The sequence below is a fragment of the Mus pahari genome, chromosome 7, assembly GCF_900095145.1.
Source record: "Mus pahari chromosome 7, PAHARI_EIJ_v1.1, whole genome shotgun sequence".
NCBI classification, from domain to species: Eukaryota; Metazoa; Chordata; class Mammalia; order Rodentia; family Muridae; genus Mus; species Mus pahari.
The window spans coordinates 97,011,472-97,029,997 of NC_034596.1; the positions used below are offsets into that span (position 1 = coordinate 97,011,472).

At 39.8% G+C, this 18,526-nt stretch overlaps 1 protein-coding gene and 1 pseudogene across 4 annotated transcripts in view; both read right to left on the minus strand.

Annotated features, from left to right (window-relative positions):
- Btbd7 (BTB domain containing 7) overlaps nt 1–18,526 on the minus strand; it is a 93,842-nt gene that overhangs the window by 7,788 nt on the left and 67,528 nt on the right. For all 4 annotated transcript variants that reach the window (XM_029540562.1, XM_021201580.2, XM_029540561.1 and 1 more), the window contains exons 7-9: nt 6,857–7,000; nt 5,071–5,260; nt 2,087–2,265 (exon numbers count right to left, since the gene is read on the minus strand). In XM_029540562.1, the coding sequence (XP_029396422.1) occupies nt 2,087–2,265; nt 5,071–5,260; nt 6,857–7,000 (513 nt within the window). The remainder of the gene's footprint in view (nt 1–2,086; nt 2,266–5,070; nt 5,261–6,856; nt 7,001–18,526) is intronic.
- Nucleotides 8,725–9,004, minus strand: LOC110324212 (annotated as a pseudogene).

Here is an 18,526-nt window from a genome sequence, read left to right on the forward strand (position 1 = left end):
TGTGTGTGTGTGTGTGTGTGTGTGTGTGTGTGTTACCTTTTCTTTTTCCCCTGATAGCACAGGCTGGTCTCTAACTCACTATGTAGTAGAGGCTGGCCTCAAACTTCTAAGCTTCCAGCCTCGGCATTCCAAGTGCTGGGATCACATGTGTGTGCCATTTCATCTGGTTTTACGTTTGTACCGATATTGGATTTAAAAAATGGATATGTACAGGTTGAGAGAATTAAGTCAGGTACCAAGGGACAGCAGAACCAAGAGTGCAGGAGACAGCACAAAGCTGCTCCACTAATATTTGGGCAAGCAGCTCAGGCACTGTTAGCAAGATCATATGACAAAGTCAAACTCCAGTAGTAAAATGTAATTCAAATATGCCATTGCCAAAGAAATTAAACACTGACAAGGGAAGGATCTTTCTAGAAAGATTCTAATACAAAAAATCTTTGTATCTATCTGAAGCAACTATACACCATCCTTACACATTATGCATTAGTAATTTACACTGAGATACTGATAAATGTAGAATGTTTCTGTACAACTTATAAAACTAAGATACTGTTCTTTTAGAGTTTTGTTTTTTTTTGAGACAGGGTTTCTCTGTGTAATCCTGTCTGTTGCGAAACTTACTCTGTAGACCAGACTGGACTTGAACTTAGAAATCCACCTGCCTCTGCTTTCCAAGTGCTGGAGTTTTTTTTTTTTTTTTTTTTTTTGTAAAGACAGGGTCTCACTATATAGTTCTCACTGGCCTGGAGCTCCCAATGTAGGCTAGACTGGCCTTCAGCTCAGAGATCTGCCTGCTAGAACTGAAAGCATGTGATCCCACACCCAGACAGAAAATACAATTTAAGATGGCAAAGGGAAAAGAAATGACCCTGAGAAGGATGATGCAGACAGACAGACAGACAGACAGGTTAACAATGATGGGGACACCACAAGGCCATAGCCACAAACAGGCAACTAAGGAGTGCTCAAAGTAAGAGAAATAGTCTTCCCTAGGGAAGAGCACACCAGCTGGTTACCCAACACCCAACTGTCAGTCCTGGAAGCGTATACACACAGCACTATACAGACTGAGCAGGTTGTATTTAAAGAGCTAGGAAAACACACACACACACACACACACACACACACACCAATAATTAAAGAAAAAGAGGCCATGAATTTGAAAGACAGCAAGGAGAAGGGGGCTCCATTGGAGGGGTGAGGAGGAGAAAAAAGGGAAGAGGGAAATAATGAGATTATATTATAATCTCAAAAAAAAATATATTAGAAAAGTAAAATACTACTGTGTAGCTTTACTGATGGAACCAACAGTAAAGTAAGGCCTGAATCATTTGCTGCCTTGCCAAAGAGCAACATGCCACACTAACCAGTTGCAAGTGAGGCTCAGGGTATTTGAAGGTGAGGTAAAAACATTTCCATCAGTTGGTGAGATTAAATTAAAATTTATTTAAAGTTATTTAGATATTTTTATTAGACTATTTTACAAGTCCCACTTTAATTGTAAAATCAATGTTACTGTTTTCTTTGTATCCAATTACCACAAATGAGGGTTTGTGTTTTCTAGCTAGTTTAAAAAAAAAAAAAAAAAGGTTCTTGGGCTGTGTTTGAAAACAACTCCTGAGAAAAAAAGAAGAAACAAGAGACCTGGATGACCAGTGTGCGTTAACAGAAGCCAAAGTGGAAATGCGTGACCAGAGTGAGTGAGCAGTGAGACCTGGCTGGCATGTTCCCCCCCTCTGATCTCTCCTGAGATTTAAGTCTGCAGTAGCTGCTTGCTAGATGCTCGCTACACCCCATACACATAGCTGCTTTACATAATGTCCTGTCTTCACTTCACATGAGAAAAGAGATGTTCAGCGAGGGTAAGTGGCTTCATCCACTTAATAGATGAGAAACAGCAGGGCCAGCTCTGTGCTCAGACTGCTCTACCAAGTTGTCTCTCATCAGGAAAAACCTGCAGGCTATTAAAGACACCAGCAGTAGCAAAAGAACAAGGAGGAAGTACGAGCAGCAGCTGAGGGCTCCTCAGGAGACCTGACTGATATTCCAGGCTCCCTTTCCCCACCTCAGTACTGTCTCTTACCTGTAGGAGCTCTGCAGCGGCGTCTGCAAGACCAAACTCCCTGAGCACTCGGATCTGGATTTCATAGCTGACGGTGGCACCTTCCCCACAGTTCAGTGCATAGGCTCTCTGCACCTGCTCTGTGTGCCGCAGTTCCTGCAGGCGCCTCACCATATCCTTCATCATGAGGAGACGAGGAACTAGAAGGAGAAACGACAATTCCTGAGCTACGCAAGACTACCCAGCAAGCACAAGGAGAAACATATGCTATAGCAGAATCTTCTCACACAGTTTTTAAAGATGGTATTTTAATTCCCTGGAATTATTCAACTTATATGTCTGCAATTATTTTCCAAGGTTTTAAAATTTCTCTGGGCACCAAAAGCTCTTGATTATATACTAAACAGCTCCTAAATTTATCATTTTCAGCCACAGCACAAATAAAACTGTACTGGTAAGTCCCACTCAGGAGGCAGAGGCAGGCAGATCTTGAAGTTCAAGGCCAGCTTGTTCTACATAGTGAGTTCCAGGACAGCCAAGGGCTAAACAGAGAAACCCTAACCAAAAGAACCAAAACAACAAAAACAAAAAACCCCAGCCACTTTACTTGCACCTACTCTCTGATTCAGAAGGTGGAAGGCATTCCATGTCTTCCAAATATACTCACCATAAGGGCTGGGATGCAGCTCAGGGAGGCAGTGCTTGCCTAGTTTTATTTCACACCACAAACAAACAATCAAGTAACTGTCCTGAGTCCTGCAAACACCAGGGGTTATACTTGGGCAATTAGGGTTAAAAACAAAAGGCATGAACTTCTCACTTTAGTCACTGTAAACTCAGTAAGCAAATGGAGGGCAGGAAGCAGCACCAGGCTGGACTGAGTGCAGGGGAAGGTTCTTTAAGATGAGTTTTAACAAAGTAGGCAAAGGAAGCAGGGGAGGCTTTCCCAGCAGAAGACAGGTGTGTGGGACACATGCACGTGAGCGGCACCATGACACAAACAGCCAGCTTGACAGTAGAATCCAGTGCTCAGTGGTACAAACTAGAAGGGTACTGACAGATGACAGAGAAACAATTCAATACATTCTGTGTATACCAGGGAGTTGTGTTCACAGGGGATGATAGGACCAGAGCTGTGACTCCCTGACAATCACTCTGAAACTACCTAACACAAATGTGCTGGGGCTAGTTTTTTGTCAACCTGATACAAGGGAGCTTCAATTAAGCCAATCCCTCTGTAAGTTTGGGGCGTGGGTCAGTCTGTAGAGCATCTTCTTAATTAGTGATGTATGTGGGAGGGCCCAGCCCACTGTGAGTGGAGCCATCCCAGGACTGGAAGTCCTATGTTCTATAAGAAAGCATACTGAGCAAGTCATGAGGAGCAAGCCAGTAAGTAGCCCCTACATGAGCTCCTGCCTTGTGTTCCTGCTCCATTTGAGTCTCTGTCCTGATTTCTTTCATGATGGACTGCAATGTGGAAATGTAAGCCGAGTAAACCCTTTCCTCCTCTACATGCTTTGGTTATGACGCTTCATGACAGTGATAGTAACCCTAACCAAGGGAAGAGAAGAGAAGAGAGCAAATGTCCTAGATGTACCCTGAGTGTAGTTTTATTGGAATACAGTCATACCATTCAATATGGGTACTGACATACATGGTTGTCTGAGTACTGAGCAGTTACTAGTGAGGTTATATGGCCACAACGCAGAAACTATAATGAGAGGGGAAGAAAGGCGTAAGAATTGCTTAGGAACCCGAGCTAAGGAGACAGAAGACGAAGCATTTAGATTTCTGGCACAATTGCTAGTGTGGAGCCTACAGTCTCCTGAGTGCTTACTCAGAACTAGGCAGACTTCTTAGAATAGAGTTGTGGCACTTCATTAAATCTGCACAATGACTCTAGAAAGGAGGCATTATCTGCATTCCGCAATGAGGAGACTAATATTCAGTCCAAAGTCATATACATAAATGACACAGTTAGTCTTTTCCAATAAGCTGCACAGACTTTTCTTAGTATGTTGGGGAAGATCAGAAAAAGAACCTTAGTAGGACCACGTCTCATCACCTAAATAACAGACATGTTCAATTTTCCTGATCATACTGTGAATATTTTTGGAACTTTGAGGTTAAATTCTAAGATAAAGTTATGCTAATATGCATCTGCAGTAACTCTGGCTTAAAAGAAAACACCATAGGCTGAGCACAACAGCCTTGAATCCTAATACCTGGGAGATAGACAGGTGGAGCACAAGGCCAGCCTGGTTTACACAGTGAGACCCTAGCTCACTTAAAAAAGAGAGAGAGAGCAGGTGAGGGAGGAGAAAAGGAGAAAGAAAACCAAATGTGACTATATCAAACCTTCAAATCGTACAATAGTCTAAAAGAACCTCTCTCCTCACACTGTTACCCAATGTACATCTAAGTACACACAGAATAGCCAAATATGAAAGCAACTTATGGAAGACAACAGTTCAAAAATAAAGCTGAGACTGTGATGAAAAGCTGTCACCATGTGATTCACCTTTGCATAGCTGTGTACTACAGAGCGCCATAGTCTGTTAGACTTATTCTGAAGTCTGCAATGGCAAGTCGGGAGGGCTGGCCCGAGTCTCCGACCACTTGTCATTGCTGTCTTTGGACATGACAGCTGTACTAGGAGCTAACAGGGATTGCATCTGAGAGAGGAAGACACAGCAGCCACCTCCTAAAGGCTTTTGTTTTTGAAACAGGTTCATCATGTAGTTCAGGATCCTCTTGCCTTTCTCTCTTAGGTTCTGGGAGGACAGGTATGCCATCATGCCCGCCTCAAAAAGCTTCTTATATGACAGAAAAAAAATCTGAATTCCTCTAAACCAGTCATTCTTAACAGGAATGATTCTGCCTCACAGTGCATATCTGGCAATGGAATGATGCACAATGGGCACTGAAATGTGGGGAGAATCAAAGCATGTAAGAGTGAGGTTTAACCGGCAACTGTAAAAACAAAAGAACTGGTACTGTCTTACCTGGGATCTCATTGGCTACAACTGATGGAGGGCTCGACTGGTTACTGTTGATCTGCTGGTGGCTGATCATGTGGCAGCACTGGGGCATGGCATTGCTGACCATGTAGAGTGTGTCTGGGACATTGGACATGCGCACCATTCGCAGTCGCACCAGGTCTGTCTGCTCCACCATCATCTCATCCAGCACCGACTGCAATATTGGAGAGGAACGGGTCATTCTTCATTAGATCACACTTGCTATTAAAAAAAGCATGAAGTTATCATTTCTCATGAAGTTTAAAATTAGTGGTAAAAGGAGAAAGTGCTTCTCTTTTTTTTATATATTCTGAAAAGATTTCATCTTCTAAAAAGTCTGTCTATAAATTGGCCAGAAATAAACTATACACAAATCATAATGTGTACATATGCTAAGTATTAGATGACACAAAAATGCTCAATATACAAAACACAAAAATTAGGCCAGGTATTGGATGCACAGCTTTAATCCTAGCACTTTAGCCATAGGAACAGGCAAGTCTCTGTGAGTTCTAGACTAGCCTGGTCTACATAGTGATTTCCAGAACAGATAGGACTAGACAGTGAGACCTTGTCTTCAAAGAAGGGAAAATGTATGTGTACACACACACACACACACACACATATATATATATATACATATATGTAAAACATATAAAATCATTGCTATTTAACATAACAGATCTATAAATAATCCCAATTTTGTTAAATAAATTCCAGTGCATCTCTCTCACTACACTGCAGAATGGCTCAAATACCGTAATATATGAATATTGTCCACATTTACTGGGGGGAGGAGCTCATCTTAGGCCCTGGCCCAGTGCCACACCTGGTGTGGCTGTCTAGCCTTGAAGCAGAAGAAAGAATGAATATCTATCAGAAAGGCCAGACCTGACCACTGGGTTCTACTGTCTTAGATCTGCTCACAATGTCCATCCCTCATCCTTCCCTGGACCCTGTGAAGGTTGAAGGAGAATACCTGACTTCACAGTGTTGCCTTTTGCTCTCCACTCACACGTGCTCACACGGACATCATACATACGTGGCTGAATGGCTCAGTGGTTAAGGACACTGATTGTGTTGGCTGTGATAGGTGTAGTGGTACACGCCTTTAATCCCAGAACTTTGGAGGCAGAGGTAAGCAGATCTCTGTGAATTTGAGGCCAGCCAGGGCTACAAAGTGAGACCCGCTCTAACAACCACCACCACCATCACTACCACCAAAACAAAATAGAATCCTGTTGGTGTTTTAAAAGATTATTATTTTCTCAAACTCCACGTTAACATCTAATAAAGCAGTATTTTGTTCTCACATTATCTTTTCTTCTTGCAGAATTTTCTATATTATAGTACACACAGGGCCTGCTATTTATCTAACAAGATCGAAACTTTGTTTAAATGCTTACCCTAAAATTAAACAGAGCTCAAAAGTCAGCTATTCTAGAAGGTTAATCAAAGAGATCACAGTTTATCAAAGAGTCTCTTAGTTTATGAGGACAATAAGCAAAACAGCCTGTAGTCATCTCCACACTCTGCAGACTGTAAGGCACGACTGTGTTGTGCAGCTATAACAATTTGTAAGGCCAGGAGGTAAAATGCATCTTAAGTTTTAACAACATCCTTGATAATTAAACATTGCAGAAAACGAGTGACAAACTAGATTTTACTTTCATTTCCCTATTACTACATGTCTGGGTCACTTGCCAATACTAACTCTCTGTGCGTGTGGTTGGTAATAAACTCATCTGCTTCCTTCCAATGTTTCCATTACCTTCGCTTCTTCCACATAGGGAGAAAACAGCCGAGGACGAACATATATGCCAGCGTTTTTTTGCCGAAGCCAGGCATTTGATTTCCCCCCTTCTGTTGTAGGAAGCATATCTGATGGAGGTGTACTGATCAAACCTCTTTTCATCTTAAAAAACAAGATGAACAAATATTTTTAATAAATAAACAATATATATGCAGCACTACAATACTATTAAGACAACAATAATACAGGTTATAAACCAAATTACACAAACATTACTTCAATTTAAATAAGACTCTAGGGATGTTATGTAAACTTAGCAATACTTTAAATGTTCAGTAGCAGTAAACAATATGCACCATAATTGCCCATATTACTCTAGAGGGCTGATGATTTTACAAGACACATAAACACAAATTTATTAATTTGGACTAATTTGGGTAAAATTTGATGAAAACTGATTATTTTTTCCTTGTTTATTCTGCTCCCAACACTAAGACAAAGCAACATGGAGTTGGTCTTACAGCACAGGACACTATACAGTAGAATCTCTTCTCAGGGAGTGTGACCTGCCATCAACCGTAATACCCCAAATTAGAAAATGTTTTTTCAGTTTACTGTGATCTCTTTAGATGTGGGTCTAGCAACAGCAATGGTGAACTATGTGACCACAGATGCCTTGTTTAACTGTAGGGTTGCTGTGTGGTTCTGGAAGTGGGGAGCCACAAGATGAAAAATTTTAAGTGTCACTCCATGGTTTCCTTAATGGTGCTAAGAACCCATAAATAAGCCCCTTAGGTCCTCCTGTGATGTAAAGATGAAATGAAAGCAACACCTGGCATGGTATGTACTAGCAACAATAAGAGGACACAGTAATGCACAGTCACAAGCAAATCTATACTGGGCTAAGAATGGAATTAAGAACAAATAAGTACATAGTTCCTAAACCATGTACTACAATAGTTTTCTAAAATCACTCTGCCTGGGTGTAGTGATCCACATCCTTATTCCCAGCACGCAGGAGGCACAGGCAGGCAGATCTCTGAGTTCAAGGCGAGCCTGATCTACAGATTACACTGTCTTGGAAACAAAACAAAACAAACAAAACCCAAAAAGGAAATAATCTGGTTTGAGTCTAGAGTTTTAAATAGAACCAAAAAGTATTTCCCCAAGTTTACTCCTTTAAGTATAACATCTACCCAACACATTAGCTTAAATTATTTTAGATTAATAAAGCATAGAATAGTATTTGAAAAGTAGAGAAAAGATAAAACAATATTCCATTATTGATATATTGTATACCACCTCCCCCTACCCCTGCTCCGGTGTTTCTCTGTGTAGTCCTTCCTGGTTGTCCTCAAACTCAAGAGATCCACCTGCCTCTGCTTCCTGAGTGTTGAGACTAAATACTTAAGCCACCATGTCTTTTTTGAGGCCAGTTCTCACTGTGCACCCTGTTTGGTCTAACACTCATGGGACTTGCTCTGCCTCTGGGGTGCTGATTAGATTAAGGCCGTGTGTCATCTATCATGCCCATTTTTTATACGCTTTAAAAAGATTTATCATTAGCACTTTTCATATTACTGTATTAGTTTTGTTTTGTTTTTTACTTTTTGAAGCATGGTTTCATGATGCCAGTCTAGAACTCTCTGTTTGACCAGCTGGCTTTGAACTCAAGAGATTCACCTGCCTGTACCTCTGGAGCATTGAGATTAAAGGCATGCAACATCCTGCCTGGTTCTGTAATAGTTTTCATACTATTATTCAAGGTAGTAAAATATTCCCTCTTTTTAAAAATATTTATATCATTAGTTTATTTACAATTTTTCTAGTATAAGAGTTCAAGAGTTTAATCTAATTTTCAGATCATATCTCTTCAACTTTCTTCATTTTGTTAAAGGGATGAATTAAATATCCTTATTTTTTAAGTAGCTGGTGTCTTACTATAAAGAAAGGAACAGCAAATCCAGATCCAAAGTATATGGTCACCACAGCCAGTACACGGTCACCACAGCCAGTACACAGTCACCACAGCCAGTAAATGGTCACCATAGCCAGTAACCACCACTTGTTTACCACTGAAAATGGCAAATTCTTCCCCAGACCCTCCTCATAGTGGCTGTGACGAACCATGGAGGTGGTGAACCTTGGGATACTCTGGCCCAACATGCCACTGCTGGAAGTTCTGCAAAGGATGCAGACACGGAAGGCGGAAGAAATGGCCGTACCACCTCACTCTCCTTTCTTCAAAATATTCTCTTGAATAGTCATTAACATTTTCAGTGTTATCAGAAATTTAGGATACTTTTAGATATTTAAATAATATTAAACATCTGATTTCTTATATATACATATATGTACACATATTTATTCCTAATAGAGATAGCATTTGAAAGAAGAAATGACAAGACCAAAGAGTACAGACATATTAATGGCTCTTAAAAACATGTCTAATTGCTAGACTGCTGAATCAACCAGTTAGCTAAGATGCCACGGTATTTCCCTATAGCTGGTCTTTGGCTACTTTGTGGGTTCTTCTCTTTTCTACCCTTCACCACACTTTTAACCCCCTAATGCTAGATAGGAGAGAAAAAAAAGAAAAAGACATAGCAGAAAGGAAAGTGATTCTTGTATAAAATCAAGGGTTGGAAAGGGGGTGACATTGTTATACTACTTCCTGCTGATTAGGGGCATCGAGTTCCTTGGAGCAAGTCTGATGTTCACTAGGAGGGTATCTAGTTTCTTCTTGATGTTGTTTCTTCTTTGTACATGACTTCTTAACAAACCATGACCAATACCAACTAACTACCAACCAACAACAACCCCCAACAACCAACCAATAACACACCCCACCACTTGGGAACTGGCATTTATATACCCTCTGAAAAGCCCCTATAATAAAAATGTCACACAATCATAGATATCTGCAGCTGGTAAAAATCACACCTCTGCTAGAGCACGAGGCAAATCATAGTCAGCCTCTGTGAAGCAGTCCCACTTCTCCCCACCTGGGATTAAAATGGAAACCTATTCTTATACTACTACTGTGCTTTTTTAAAAGAAATCAAAATTCCAAAATTGTTAATTGCACTTCACGCCTAGGATAGTAGCAATATTTTAAAGCTTATGGGGTTCTTTTGGACAAATAACTTACTCTTTGGTATTCATGTAATTACTAGCAAACATAGTATTTTTTCTATTAAAGAGTCTGTAAATTCTTATTTTATATTTTCAAGGTTAATTACTTAATTCTTCAGTATTGTTGATGCCTGACCTTCTAGCATAGCTGTAGCAATTTGTTCCATGCCCGACAGCTATTTCCTATTGTTGTTGTAATATGCCTTCTGGTCATTGACAAAAAAGATAACTTGACTCAGAGCAGAGTCATGCCTACCCTGCTGACCCACATACCCTGTTATGCTCTGATGGTATGAGGTTTGTTAATCTTAAGAAATTTCACAACTATAAGCTACATGTAAGACCCATCAAATTAAAAGTCAATATGATCTGTTATGTCTAAAACAGCTTGAGACAGGGCCAACCACCAGACAGCACTTCCAGTACCTTATAAGCTCATTATGGTTTGTGGTTTTAGCCTTTGTAAGTTGGCCCTAACAAATATCCAGTGCACAGCTTTGAGCTGTTGCCCCGGTTGATCAGTCTTGGGGTGTGCATATGGTAAACCATCCCTGTTTAACTGAGATTGGTTTTTGTGTGGTTTGTGGAGTGACTCTTAGACCAACAATATCAATATTATTTACTAATTCTTTGCAATTTCACATATATATATATGTCTCTCTCTCTATATATATATAAAACGTATTTTGATAACTGTCACCCTCTGTTACCTTCTCTCATTTTCTTCCCAATAAACTCTGTTTTCATGTCTTTTGCTTGCTGTTTTTGTTTTTATTTCTTTTCTTTTCTTTTTTCTTTTTTTGAGATAGGGTTTCTCTGTGTAGTCCTGGTTGTCCTGGAACTCACTCTGTAGACCAGGCTGGCCTCGAACTCAGAAATCCTCCTGTCTCTGCCTCCCAAGTGCTGGGATTAAAGGCATGCGCCACCACTGCCCAGTTTGCTTGCTGTTTTTGTGAGCCACAGAATTTAAATAGGGTTGCTTGCATGAACATGAATGTGGGGCAATTTCTTGGAGCATGAGTGACTTAACAGCAGCTGTATCTCTGAAGAACACAACTTCCTCTCCCCCAGCAACCACTAGTCACCGATACATCTTCAGGGGAGAGGTGAACCACTAGTCACCGATACATCTTCAGGGGAGAGGTGAACCACTAGTCACCAATACATCTTCAGGGGAGAGGTGAACCACTAGTCACCAATACATCTTCAGGGGAGAGGTGAACCACTAGTCACCGATACATCTTCAGGGGAGAGGTGAACCACTAGTTACCGATACATCTTCAGGGGAGAGGTGAACCACTAGTTACCNACCGATACATCTTCAGGGGAGAGGTGAACCACTAGTTACCGATACATCTTCAGGGGAGAGGTGAACCACTAGTTACCAATACATCTTCAGGGGAGAGGTGAACCACTAGTTACCAATACATCTTCAGGGGAGAGGTGGGGCTATGATTCTCTCCAACAGTAACCAGTTTCATGTGCAACAAAATAAATTTTCTGTTTTGCTAAGGAGCTAATCTAGTACACCACACTTGATAATCGGTATGCTTTTTGCCTTACTTGTTTAAGTCTGAAAGAGTTAGAAGGCAGATCTCTGTGAGTTCAAGGCTAGCCTGTTTCATAAAATGACTTCCAGGACAGCCAGAGTTGTTACATATAGAAACCCTGCCTTGAAAAACTGAAAGCCAAAACAAAACAAAAAACAAAACAAAACAAAAAAAAAAGAGAGAGAAAAACTGAAAGCCAACTAAACAAAAAGATTAAAATTGATTCCACAGAAATAAAAAAAATGCAACATTAGGTCACTATAAATAATATATATGTCAACAAACTGGATAATCGAGAAGAAACAGATCAATTCATGGAAATATACAACGTACCACAACTGAATCACCATGAAATAGAAAAATACCTGGAGAGATGGCTCAGTGGTTAAGAGCTGATTAAGTGGTTAAGGCCGCTCTTTCAGAGTACCTGGGTTCACTTCTAGTTTATCCACATGGTAGTTCAATCACCTCTAACTCCAGTTCCATGGGATCCAACACCCACTTCTAGCCTTTGTGAGAATCAGGCACACACCTGGTGCACAGACATACACACAGGTAAAGCACCCTGTGATAGCTCCATCTGGAATTAACTAAAACCCACGCAGCTGTACCAAGGCTGGATATACCAGCGAGGGATTATTCTTGACTGAATTATTTGAAGTAGGAAGACTCACCCTAAATCTAGATTGCCTGAGGTGGGAAAATTCACCTTAAATCTGGGCCACACATTCTGGTTGCAGCCTATATAATGGACAGGAAGAAGGAAGTGTTTCTGTTTCTCTAGAAAACCTTGACTAATATACACACATACTCATAAAATGATGATGATGATGAAGAGGAGGAAGAATAAAAAACAGGAATGAAAAAAATGGCTCAATGATTAAGAGCACTATTCACCAACATGGTGACTCACAGATTTCTGTAACTCCAGTTTCAGGAAGTCTGATGACCTTTTCTGATTTCCTTGGACATCAGGCACATGAGAACAGATACATACTAGGGAAACACGTGTGTAAAACAAAAATAAATATTAAAAAAAAGAAAACCTAAATAGACCATTGACAACTGAGAATATTGAAGTTATCTTGCACTAAGAAAAAAGTATCACTCTTATTCTTGTTGTTGTTATCACTACTACTATTATTTAAACAGGGTTTCTCTGTATAGTCCTGGCTGTCCTGGAACTCACTGTTCTGCCTGCCTCTGCCCCCAAAGTACTGGGATTAAAGGTGTGCATCATGACTGCCCCGAGATAAAGACTTTTTTACAAAAAGCTTTTTAAAGAATGGCAAACTCTTTCAAAAAAGATGAAAGAATATATTCAGGTTCATTCTATGAAGTCAACATTTCCCTGATACCAAAGACACAACAATAAAAACAACAACAAAAATGCATGTAAGTTGCTACTTAAAACCAGTGCATTCTGGATTCAATAACCCCTTAAAAGAGTGCCCACAATTGGTGCTGGAGAAATGGTGGTGGGTAGAGGGGTACTTGCCACCAAGCCTGACCATCTGAGTTCAACTACTGAAATCCAGAGTGAGAGGATAGAACTGACTACTGAAAGCTGTCCTCTGACCTCTTCATGAATGCCTACATATGGGCACACATACACATAAACAATACATGTTTAAAAAAAGAATTTCCACCATCATTAGGTGGGAACCATCCTACAGATGCAATTATAGTTCAAATGTGATGCATAACATTAACGTAACAAAGGAAAAATATAATGATGTCTATAGGTGTAGAAAAAATACAACAAAATTCAAGCTAATTCATGATAAAAATTAAACAAGTTAGACATAGGCTATATATTACATACTCATGACCTACATGATAATGAATGGGGAAAAGCTGGAAGGCCTCAAAGGAGACAAAGATGATCATTCTTGTCATTTCTATTCAGCATAGTATGGAGGTCCTAGCCAAAACAATTCCATAAGAGGAAGAAGTAAAAATGATATGAGATGGGAGGAACTTTAAAATGTCCTTGTTTGGGGATGACATGATCTTATTTAGAGAAAGGAAACTGAAAATATACAAATAAATGGTAAAAATACCCTGTTTTTGTAGATAAGAGAAATACTAAAGTACCAATATTATCCAAAGCAATGTGTATTGTGCTGGGTTTTTTTTTTTTTTTTTGTCAACTTGACACAAACCTAAACATACCTGAGAAGAGACCTTAATTGAGAAAATGGCCTATATGCAAACCTGTTGGGCTTTTTCTTCTCTCTCCCTCTCTCTCTCTCTCTTGTGGACGTTGTACATCGTGGTGCGCACTAGGCTCCGCACCACGATGTACAACGTCCACAACTCCCCCCCCTCTCTCTCCCTCTCCCTCTCCCTCTCCCTCTCCCTCTCTCTCTCTTGGATGATTGATATGGGTGGACCCAGCCCAATTGTGGGCTGGTGGTCCTGGATGTAGAAAAAAACAGGGTGAGCAAGCCAGGAAGCAGTGCTCCTCTGTGGCTACTGCTTCAGTTCCTACTTCCAGGTTCCTGCCTTGAGTTCCTGACTTGAATTCCTTTGATAATGGACAATGATGTGGAAGTGTAAGATGAAATAAACCCTTTCCTCCCTAAGTTACTTTTGGTCCTGATGCTTTATCACAGCAGTAGAAACCCCAAGAGCACTGTCAATGGAAACCTGATGAAAACATCGACAGCATTTTTCAAAGAAACAGACAGCAATTCAAAGATGTGTATTGGAACTACAAAATACCTGCAAAGCTAACGTAAGATCAGGCAAAAGAAAAGAGCTGGAGAAGGCATTACCTGATGTCAAAATATACTACAAAGCTAGAGAACTCACAAAAGCATAAATAGAGACACCTGGGTCAATGGAACACAACTTCTAGAAACCATAGGAATGAACCCATTAACTTACAGTTAACAAATCTGCAACAAAGAGAGAAAAAAACATGTAACAGAAAGGATAATTTTGAAACTTAGGAAAAAACCCAACTAAATAGTCACTTGCCTTAGTTATTTGCTCTGACTTAGTAACTACTTTTAATAAACTGGAGAGATGGCTCAAAGTTAAGAGCACTAGCAACTCTCGCAAAGGACGTGGGTTTGATTTCCAGTTCATAACCAACTTTAACTCTAGTCCAAGGAGATCCGATGCCTTCTACTGGTCTCCATGGCTACCAGACACATATGCAGGCAAAACACTTATCTAACAAAATAAAAATACCATAGTCCAACACTGATGAATTATGACAAAATGGCTGTCTTGGTTATAAACATTTTTATTGAATCCAAGTCATGATTTTAGTCTCAACAAGTGTCTAAAACATGTGACATCTCAGGAGGATGAAAAACTCAGATCAGGCTAGAGTTCCATTTTCTGAGTATGCATGCTAGGAAGAACCAAGAAATCTGATTACATGCGCACAGACAACTCATTACTTCATTTTAATTCATGCCTTAAATCACTCAACTTCTTTTATTCCAACAATATCCCAAAACAGATTTGAAACTTATGTATCTTTCCTGATGCTAATGTGTTAAGTCTCGAGAATAAACTCTCTTTTCAAAACTTTTCTCATGACAGGCATGATGGGCAAAATATTCCTGATTTAGTAGTAGCCTACTCAGTAAGTGGTTTTTGGAAAACTAAATGACCACATGTAGAAATGTGAGTAGACTCACACCACTCACTATTTACAAAAGTACCTCCAAGTGGACTGAGACATGGAATTATGAAATTTCTAAAACAAAACACAGGCAAAGGCTTTTTGACAAGTTTGCACAAGCAACAAAAGCAAAAGAGACAAAAGGAATTGTATCAAACTTAAAGCTCTGTACAACAAAGGAAACAAGAGTGAAGGACAGCTTTAGAGTGGAATAAAATACTTGGAAATTTACATCTGATAAAGAGATTACTTATCCAAAATATGGAAGACACTCAACTGTGCTGGCTAGTATAATTTAACATAAACTAGGACCTGGAGAGAAAGAATCTTAATTAAGAAAATGCCTCCATATGATTGGCTTGTAGTCAGTCTGTAGGACACTTCGTTAATGATGATGTATATCTAGCAGGGCGGTGGTGGCGCATGCCTTTAATCCCAGCAGTTGGGAGGCAGAGGCAGGTGGATTTCTGAGTTCGAAGCCAGCCTGTTCCAGGACAGCCAGGGCTACAAAGAAAAACCCTGTCTTAAAAAACAAAACAAAACAAAACAAAACCACCCCCCCCAAAAACAACAGAAAAACAAAACAAAACAAAGAAACAAAACCCCAAAAGCAAACCAAAAAACAAAAACAAAAAACCCCAGATCTAATAAGTAATGAGGAGCAAGCCAGAAAGCAGCACCCCTCCATGCCTCTATATCCCTTGCCACCAACTTCCTACAGTGATGGATAGTGCTGTGGAGCTGCAAACTGAAATAATCCCTCTCCTCACCAAGTTGCTCTGGTCATGGTGTTTTATCATAACAATAGACACCTTAACTTAGAAGCCTTTAGGCTCATGTCTTTAATCCCAGTACTTGGGTTCTAGAACAGCCAGGGCTACACAGAGAAACCCTACCTCAAAAAACTGAAAGAAAAAAAAAAAAGACATCAGCTTAGTAGTAAAAAATTAAAGACCCACAACAAACATTTTTCAAAAGACATAAAGAGTAAAGCAGATATGTGAAAACGTGTTTAACATTACTGATCATTAAGAAATGATGTGGTGGTTTGAATGGGTATGGCCCTCACAGTCTCATAGGTTTGAATGCTTGGCCATAAGGAGTGGCAATGTTAGGAGGTGTGGTCTTGTTGGATGAAGTGTGTCACTGTGGGAGTAGGCTTTAAGGTCTCCTATACTTGAGGTCTGCCAGTCTCTGCCTGCTTGCAATTAAGATGCAGAACTCTTGGCTGCTTCAGCTGACTGCATGCCACCATGCTTACCATCATGATGATAATGGACTGAACCTCGAGAACTGTAAACCAGACCCAATTAAATGTTTTCTGTTATAAGAACTGCCTTGGTCATAATGTCTCTTCACAACAATGGGGAAAAAAAAGTAATGAAGACAGAAATCATATCAAAAAATGAGAAGACAGGAAGAGTTACACATAATCTCAGCACTCTGAAATCAGGGGGAAGTGGATCCCTGTGAGCAGGAAGCAAGCTTGGTCTATACTATGAGCTCCAGGCCGAGTAAGGCTACTGTGGCCCTCATAGACTCATAGATTTAAATATTTGGTCACCAGACAGTGGCACTATTAGGAGGTATGGCATTCTTGGAGGAAATGTTGTCACGGGGGTGGGCTTTGAGGCTTCAAATGCTCAAGCCAAGCACGGTGTCCGTCTCTCTCTTCCTGCTGCTTGTGGATCCAGATGTAGAATCTTGGTTTCCTTCTCCATCACCATGTTGATTGTGTGCTGCGTCCCCCCACCCCCATGACAATAGTGAACTGAACCTGTAAGCTAGTAGTCCCAATTAAATGTTTCCTTTATAAGAGTTGCTATGGTCTGATTTTGAGGCTAGGACAGCTAGGGCTACTACAGAGAGAAACCTTGTATGTGGGGGTTGGGAGGCACACACAACATGGAAAAAAAAAGTTGCCATGGGCATGGTATCTTTCCTCAGCAATAGAAAACTAAGATAGTTACAGAGTAAAACCTTGTCTCAAAAACAAACCAACAAAAAAACCCTGCCAAAAAGAACCCCACTATATACACACAAAAGAGGATGTACCAGCAAGGATGTAGAGAAAATATCACTTAAGATCATTGGTAGAAAAGAAATAGGTCTGCCTTATGGAAAATAGTGTAGAAGTGACTTAAAAAATTAAAAAAACACACCTCATAAGTATGACTCAACAGAATATATACTGGACATCTAATGTCATATCAATCTCCACATGAATAGGCAGTATGCTAAAGAAGCAAGCCATACATACGATCCCACTCATTCATACAATCTAAAAACAATCTAAAGAACTTAAGATCCAATTAGTTGCATTGGATCTAGAGGCAGAAGGAAGGAGGTCATGTTGTATATATATGTTAAAAGAACCTTAATAGAAAGAGTAAGTCTTTGTAGGTTTTTTACATGGTAGGGTGACTGGTAACAATAATATATAATCTGTATTTCAAAACAGCCAATAGGGCATTCTAAAGTTTCTTATTACAAAGAAATTTAAAACATTTAAAGTGGTAGGTATGCTAACTAAGCAGATTTAATATACATAATTGCTTTGAAAACTTTCATTAAATTACAACTGTATATATGTAAAATTGTTATGTAAAAACTTGATAAAGAAAAAACTGTTTATAATATATGTATATATGTCTATACCTCTATCTATCTATCTAAAATTCATTAATTTAAGCAATTCTGTTAGTTAAAAAACCATTACTTTAGGAGCTGGATAGATGGCTTAAGAGCAATCATGAAGGCTGCAGTTTAGATTTCAGCATCCATATAACAGTCAGGTATCCTGCAAAGATCTGAACTCTAGCTAGCAGGGTTCTAATGCCCTTTGTGCCTAGGTGCACACATGTACACTTGTATGTGTATGTACACATACATATACACACACACACACACACACACACACACACACACACACACACACACTTAAAAATTCATTTATTTATGAGTAACATAATCAACTCCATTAATACATATTCCCCAATTTCTCCTCTCTGTTATTTTCGAGACAAGGTCTCTCGTAGACTGGTCTGTCCTGGAGCTCATCATGTAGATGAGGCTGGCCTTGAACTCAGAGATCCACCTGCCTCTGCTTCCTGAGTACTGAGATTAAAGTTTGCCTAGCTCCATTAATCTTCAACTGAGTCTTAAAATGCACTCAAATGACTCATGTATTATACAAATATGAGCCAATGTCCTGTATCTAATTTACTACTGTTCATGAAGAGTCTCCAAAGTTAATTTCTATCTATTCTTTTTGTAGAGACCAAACTGATTCACACTGATAGATGACCAAATTAATTTACCTGAAAACTTTTCTTGGAATCAAGACCCACTTACCCACTT